Source organism: Vanessa atalanta, chromosome 3, assembly GCF_905147765.1.
Source record: "Vanessa atalanta chromosome 3, ilVanAtal1.2, whole genome shotgun sequence".
NCBI classification, from domain to species: Eukaryota; Metazoa; Arthropoda; class Insecta; order Lepidoptera; family Nymphalidae; genus Vanessa; species Vanessa atalanta.
In genome coordinates, this window is record NC_061873.1 from 4,210,446 (window position 1) to 4,218,333 (window position 7,888).

At 31.4% G+C, this 7,888-nt stretch overlaps 1 protein-coding gene across 1 annotated transcript; it reads right to left on the reverse strand.

Annotated features, from left to right (window-relative positions):
* Positions 1 to 1,232: 1,232 nt before the first annotated feature.
* LOC125077059 (secretion-regulating guanine nucleotide exchange factor) lies at positions 1,233 to 3,112 on the reverse strand. The gene is made up of 3 exons (XM_047688849.1): positions 2,964 to 3,112; positions 2,027 to 2,876; positions 1,233 to 1,944 (listed from the first exon to the last, which is right to left on the reverse strand). The coding sequence occupies exons 1-3, from the start codon at positions 2,991 to 2,993 to the stop codon at positions 1,712 to 1,714; spliced, it is 1,113 nt and encodes a 370-aa protein (XP_047544805.1). The 5' UTR covers positions 2,994 to 3,112; the 3' UTR covers positions 1,233 to 1,711.
* Between the last annotated feature and the right edge of the window lie 4,776 nt (positions 3,113 to 7,888).

Here is a 7,888-nt window from a genome sequence, read left to right on the forward strand (position 1 = left end):
TAAACGCACAACTATCTTTCTTTATTAATAAATTGCATCATTTCGAAGCCGAAGTAGGTCGCCAGTCGTATATAAAACATACTAGTAACAAATTTCTGAACGTTCCTGTAGTACAAAGAACGTTTCCAGTTAGCATTACATCGACGGAATTAGGCCTAACGGAAGATTGGATCGTACGAGCCGGCTTAACTAAACTTCATTAGCCAAGTTTGCATATCGGAGCTACATTGAATTACGACGTTACTCATATATGGACGATGGACGACATAGATCTTTTATTGTTTACATACCTAATGATTGTTAATTGAATGTAAAAAACAACATTATACTGAATTATTAGGTATCGAATATTGGGAATAGAATATTACCTAATAGGTATTAGATACATTTTATTACGCAAATCACCACTAAATTTTAGAGGAAAAATCGTATGGAGATCTTTATGTTTTAATTAAAATACTGACACAAGTCAGGTAGGTAGATTGGTGGCACCCAGTAGTACCGAGCGCAGCGCGGATAAGCTCTAAACGTTCTCCTTAAAATTTGGGTTTAAAATCTTTTTCAAATTATATCTGGATAAAGTATAGCTATATAGTAGACTAGAACGAAACTTTAGCCCTATACTTTATTTCACCTAGTTCTCCTGAGATACAGACGATCGCGAGAGTTGACTAATTATATTTACGCATATTGTTTAAACAATTAATTTTTAAAGCTTTTTTTTGCGATTTCCTCGGTCATCCATGTACAAAGTAATTACAACACTTTTTTGAAGTGATAACTTCTTATGGGAGAGTAAACCGCTTCGTTGCGTAAAGCGTTACGTATTTTTTAATAATAGTAGCAATTCCCCAAATTAATTAAGGAATTACTAATAATCCTATTTACCCCTCCTTTTAAGTTTATCACTTGTATTAGAAGTGGGGGCGACAATAACCCAAGGGGTTAGGATCGATCCTGAGACTTTTTACATCGCTTGGCGGCCCGTAAACCATCGCGCTATCGACGCTTTAATTAGAATTTATATTAAAATAATCTTCTCATACTACTATACTGTACTGTACTAAAATTGACTTAAAAAAGAAATTAAAATATTTAGTAGTAGTTCTTGTCTTGTCACCCATTTATGTAAATTGTTAGATTAATAATATCTCATTTATTTAATAACACTTTATTGTTTATAACCAAATTATTATTATCAACAAAATCACAGCTCTTGTTAACATTGTAACACAGTAAATAATAGTAAACTAGATTAATGATAACATTGCGTATTCAAAAGTGTTTGTAAAAGCAATGTGAAATATTTTTTATATTAATTGATTCTTATTCATTATCATATTGTTTTACTTAAAATTAATAAGTAATTATTTATATTAGTATTTATTGAAGTTAACTATAATGTCTGACTTCACACAATGTAGGATATCTAAGAATATAATAATAATTAATGTTTATTTGGATCTGTCATTTCATTCTTTAACCATTTGTCTGATAAATTTAAAATTTTGTATAGTTATTGTTGATTATTGCATAAAGATTTCTGGCATATGTTTCAGAATTAAATCAAAGAGGTATATACCGAGCACTGGTTTCTTGTCAGTGTAATATAAATACAAAATTTATGTAGCACCATTGGATTATGTACTACACAGATATGTCTTAATAGAATATATATTGTTTAGTATACAATTGTATGGTTTTGTTATTTTTATTCTAAATCATAGTCTATTACTACAAAATTGTGGGCCCCTCCAGCAAATATTTGTTTTATTTTTGACTTTGTTTCAATTGGTACTTGAGTAGGACACCTTATAAACTCTTCAGTGCAGGGTAATCCTGTGTTTGCATGTTCATTCCAACCCCAAGCCCAAATAGTTTTATCAGTAGCCATGCACAAGGTATGTTCAGAACCTAATGCAACATCCTCTACTTGCCTGTCATCTGAAAGATAAAACATAAATTATATGTGTAATAAATAGAAAATGTTATTTATAAGTAAAGTAATATTAAAATAATAAGCTACCTGGTAATTTAATATTAAAAATCTTTCCAGAAAATTCAGCATCCGTCCCAAGTTGTGCCTTGTTGTTCCTTCCCCACGTAAGCAGCGACCCATCGTGCAACCATAATAAAACATTAGTCCAACCACTTAAAAGCTTTTTCACTTCTTTCCTTACACTTATATCAATTTTCTGTGGTGTAAAAATTTTCTTATATTCTTGGGAATTAAGCAACAGCTGACCATGCCTATTATCACCCCAAACATACAAAGCATTTTCTTCCGAGCACCATCCTACTGTATGATTCTGTCCACAAGCAATGTGAGATATTTTGGTTAATTTAGGTACTTTTTGAAATCTATCTGAATTTAGAGTATTTTCACCTAATCCCAGTTGGCCATGCCTGCCACAGCCAGTTGTCCAAACCTCTCCTTTTGAATTAATCATCGCTGTATGTCTCAATCCCATGGAAATCGCACACACATTAAGTTGGAGCCTAATGGGTTCCACATATTCTCCGAAATGATCTTTAGGTAAACCTAGCTGACCATGACTATTGGAGCCCCATACAAATAAGTAATGTTCATCTGTGACACCACAACTAAAGTCCCATCCACATGCTATATTTGTAAATGTGATACCACTTAAACGCCATATGCGACTAAACGTATATACTTCCGTTTTATGTGCCAGTTGTTTTTTAGAATTCCACCCACATGAAAAAAGCTTTCCCTGACTGTCTAACAAGACGGAATGTGCGCCACCACAGGCTATTTGCTTAATCTTGTCATAAAATTCTGTTTGCAATTTAGTAGGCTTATCTATTTGTTCACAGGTTAGATCGAGTGCCAATTGGCCATGAGAGTTAGCACCCTGAAAGTTAATTTTAATGTTAAAGCTGGTTTTGGTTATAAGATACAAAATATTTATCAATATTATAATATCAATAATACTGTTTACCCATGTCCATATTTCAACAACAGGATTCATATTTATGTTATGAATACTAAAATACGAATTGAGTTCTAAAAAGACATATTTTCATTTTAAAATAACTACAATAAGAATGAAAATTAACAACTATTAGGTCCATAGCCTCATAATCAGAATAAAACAACAAACGACTGTCACTGTCAGTCTAATAAAGTTAAATGTCAATTGTCAACGAAAGCGGAAACTTGAAAACAAAATCATTGTTGCTATTTTTAATAATAAAACCAATATTACAATCCACAATCTATCCATTACTTGTTCACTCTTGTTTATTTTAGATATTGAAGTTATATATTTATAATATATTATCATGAAAATTGCTATTGTATTTTATCAAGCAAATAGCTTTTTGTTGGTAGAGAGATTTCTCCCACTTATAGATTCTTAATTGTTTATTTATAATTTATATTGTTACAAAATTATAGTAAACAATATAATACATAAAATATTTAGGTATTATAAAATCTTAAAATTTTATGCACGCGTTCTAACCACTGGGCCGAGATGGCCCAGTGGTTAGAACGCGTGCATCTTAACCGATGATTTCGGGTTCAAACCCAGGCAGGCACCACTGAAATTTCATGTGCTTAATTTGTGTTTATAATTCATCTCGTGCTCGGCGGTGAAGGAAAACATCGTGAGGAAACCTGCATGTGTCTAATTTCAACGAAATTCAGCCACATGTGTATTCCGCCAACCCGCATTGGAGCAGCGTGGTGGAATATGCTCCAAACCTTCTCCTCAAAGGGAGAGGAGGCCTTTATCCCAGCAGTGGGACATTTACGGGCTGCTTATGTTATGTTATGTAAAATTTTAAAAATTGTTAATTAAATTAAATGACCTCTTTAACAATCCTTCAGTCAATGTTATAATTAAAAATAAGTCAAAAAGTTATTTGTTGACTTTTTTTTTTATTTGAGGAAATATCCTCAGGGTTGACGTCACTCGGCTCAAGAAGCTGTAATTTCATGGCAAAATCTTGTAGGTCCACGCACGCCCGATTACGCTAACGGTCACGCTGGTAGCCGCCAGTAGGACCAACAGCATATAATTTATTATTAAACAGTTAATTTAATCTTTTGGTCATAGAAGGCCATCAGTGCCATTAGCCATCATTTAGCTAGAGCCATATACTCATCATATATTCTACCGCCAAATAACAGTACTCTGTATTGTTGTGTTACGGTTAGAAGAGTGAGTGAGCCAGTGTAATCACAGGCACAAGGGACATAACATCTTAGTTCCCGAGGTTGGTGGCGCATGGGTGATGTAAGGAATGGTTAATATTTCTTACCACGCCTTTGTCTATGAGCGGTGGTGACCACTTACCATCAGGTGGATATGGGCCACCTGAGTAATTGTGGCTCGTCCGCCAACCAATGCCATAAAAAAACCAAAACTCGATGGCTTATACAGGTATTTATTTTTAGATAGATTTTCTTCTTCTCGTATTCAGCGATAAAAAAATATATCCGAAATATGTTTCATCAGTACTCATTGGTATTGAAGTGGAATAAGCTTAATAAAATAAAAATCTTAGCGGTCAGACAGTTAAAACTATATTCGTTCGTAACAAAGTTATAACTATATTCGTACATTATTTTTAAAATATATTGATAATTGATATCCTCATATATGTGTTAACATTATATAAAAAAATATCTATAGATTTTATAGAGCCGAGATGGCCCAGTGGTTAGAACGCGTGCATCTTAACCGATGATTTCGGGGTCAAACCCAGGCAGGCATCACTGAATTTCCATGTGCTTAATTTGTTTTTATAATTCATCTCGTGCTCGGCGGTGAAGGAAAACAACGTGAGGAAACCTGCATGTGTCTCAATTTCAACGAAATTCTGCCACATATACAAAATTTTTTTTAAGTATTAAAAAAGTAAAATTTCGATAAAGCCAATACGCCGGATATAATGTAAAAATTATCGAAAATTTACATTCAATTTATGCGTTTCAGAACTTAAGTTCAACGACCCATTTATTAAATAAGGTTTTAAAAAAATATAAAATTATATTTTATATAAAACTCTAATGAAATTAAAATGGGTACAATTTATAAACATTAATCATTGACTACCGAACACACCCAGAAATTTTATGAATTATATTATATAATTTGTATAAATACATCACCCAATCTTTAACCAATCAGGAAAGTATAATCCGCATATGAAATAATTTGACACAAGTTCAGTGGCAGATGGGTAAGAAAATCAATAGAAATTCATCAGTTTGGTCTCATAGTGCAGCATACTATAAATAACCAGCTAATCACGATAAGCTTTAGCTAGTATAGGTAATACACTGGAATCTGTCCGATCGGTAATCCTTAAATAGTTTCTCTGACACCGAGGCTTTCCAGCTTGTTTATTGAAATAGGGACAGATATTAATATCGAAGGTCTTCGCTGATCCTGAATTGTACGTACACATTTACCTTGATATAATTTTGTAGATATATATATTTTTTTAGTGCTGCATCATCTGTAGATCGACGAAATAAAACAGAAAAAAAATATATATAATCAACACACAACAGTTAAATAATTATTTGTAATTATTGTGTTGATTATATTTCTTTATATTTGCATAATTTGGACTCTAAATTAAAACGAATAAACCTTGGAAACGGTATTGCTTTAATATATTACATTTTCTTCCAAATTATCTTCAATCTTTAATATCAACTTCGTCTATATTTAGTTTTATCTTAAACTTGAATATTGTCAGCTTTATAAAAAATAATATGTAAGAGCCATTTTAAAAAATATAGACTGAGCTTTTAAAACTTGGGTTCATAAAAATATCTAAAATCTCTTAATAACTACAAGTTACAACGTCCCGTAGGTACTGTGACACAGTTTTAGCCTCAATACATTTTGACATAATATGATATTTGTCTAATGGGCTAACTAGTCTGAGTAACCTTGTACCCAATAGGATTCCAATCACAAAACATTAACATGTTGGTTTTTACTTATAAACACAAATCTAAATAGCGATTTGCATATTTGAAATTTTTGTATTAATATAAAAAACTACGATCTTCCATACAAATTTACCTCTCCAATTTACCTTCTTAAGGTATGAATATTCGCAAGAGCTTTAACGAATGACTTTTATTCATAAAAGTATTCCTAAATAGGGATTTCTTTTCGAAAAATACTCTAGGTGCTCACGTTCCTGTGTAAAATTTCATCCTGTCCAAATCACCGACTTAGGCTCTGCGTGGAATGTCATATAGTCATTTTAAAATTATATTACTTAAATGATAAAAAAAATCAAAATGTTTTATGTACTATTATTAATTCTTTTTTTATTACCTAGGCTCTTTAAAATTAATACAAGGTACGATCTACTAATAATCGCAATTTATTTATATTAAATTTTTAATTTATGATATGATATTTTCCAGATTGTGGATATCGCTGACACAACTTCGAAAGTACTTGTTTAAATATTCATTACAATATATCGTTTTGGTGTGGCAAAGGTAATAAAGAGTTGGGCGCACGTGGATCCCGGGCAATAAATCGCGTTAGTCTCGTGATTCATGACCAGCCCGGGAATATACGATTATACTGGCAGTTCTACCATATAACGCCTTTGTGGCGTACAACAGAAGCCAGAACTATACATATCAAAATAAAACTATATAATGTACATATAGTCGTTGCGCCCGCAAAAGTTGCTATGTGTTTTTTTTCAAATATATGCATAACGATCTAAAAATATGAAAAAAACACATAGCGACTTTTGTAGGTGCAACGACGATATGTACATCTATCGTCTAATACTTTTTACTTAATTTACATAATATGATTATATTGTAATTAATTTTCGTCTTTAATAGTAAATAATTTTGTAGTAAATTGTTTAGGTCTAGACATAGGCTTCGTATATAATGAATATGTTCTTTAAAATACCCGTGAATTTTATATTCAAGGTTAAATCTAGAAAAAAAAATGTTTTCCACGACTAATATTCGCTATCAGAGCGTCACACATAACACATAAATATATTATTCAAACAAAAAATAATATCAAACGGAGGTATAAGCTAAACTGAAGTAGGCACAAAGCTAACAACTAATGTTAACATTTTATTTTTCCTTTACATTACTTTAAGAAAGTACACAATACCAAAATAGATGAGGCTTGACTAACGTAATAGATTAACAGAAGTTACAGTAACGCCTAACAATTGAATTAAAAATTAATCCGATTTAAAAATGCTTCGTGTGTATACAAACGAGATTGATCAAAGAAAGAAAATGGAATAAGCTCAAATGCCTCTATGAAGGATAACATCAAAGGAATGATCACGAAGCGCGTCACGGACGATTACATTTGACACCATTGAAGAACATCCGATCGCAATAAATGAGTATTTTCCAATAGTCTTCAATCGTAATAAAAAATACGAAAATCTTTATACAATAACAGAATTTGTTTTAAATGTAATTTAACTTGCATTAGTAAAACCAATTACTCATTTGACGAACCGTTGAAAATATTTATCTAAATCGGAAATAAAACTTCTTGTTGAATTTTGACTTCTTCATTAATTTGTCGAAATAAATAGTATCAGATAAGCATTGAAGTGCATAATACTCATGTAAAGTATAAATTTTTAATCGTTGCAAAAGAGTCAAAATTTTCAATCTTTGATTACTTTGTGTAAATCGACTTGTTTATAATCAAATAAGAGATGATATATTTTTTACCATTTTTTTAATATCCATCCATCTGTAAAAATATATTATTTCTACATAAATGTTACATTTGGGAATATATAATAATAGCTAAAGAATAATATTTTTATCACACTAGTTGCATATACATATACTTGATACTTGAGGCTATGCTCTTACAGAAAT

Excerpts from the sequence above, each read along its gene's own strand:
- LOC125077059 (XM_047688849.1), bottom strand. The coding sequence starts at position 2,993 with ATGAATCCTGTTGTTGAAATATGGACATGG. Across the intron at positions 2,877-2,963 it reads TTGTTGAAATATGGACATGG|GGTGCTAACTCTCATGGCCA; the intron begins GTAAACAGTATT and ends ATTAACTTTCAG. Across the intron at positions 1,945-2,026 it reads TTTTAATATTAAATTACCAG|ATGACAGGCAAGTAGAGGAT; the intron begins GTAGCTTATTAT and ends TTTATCTTTCAG.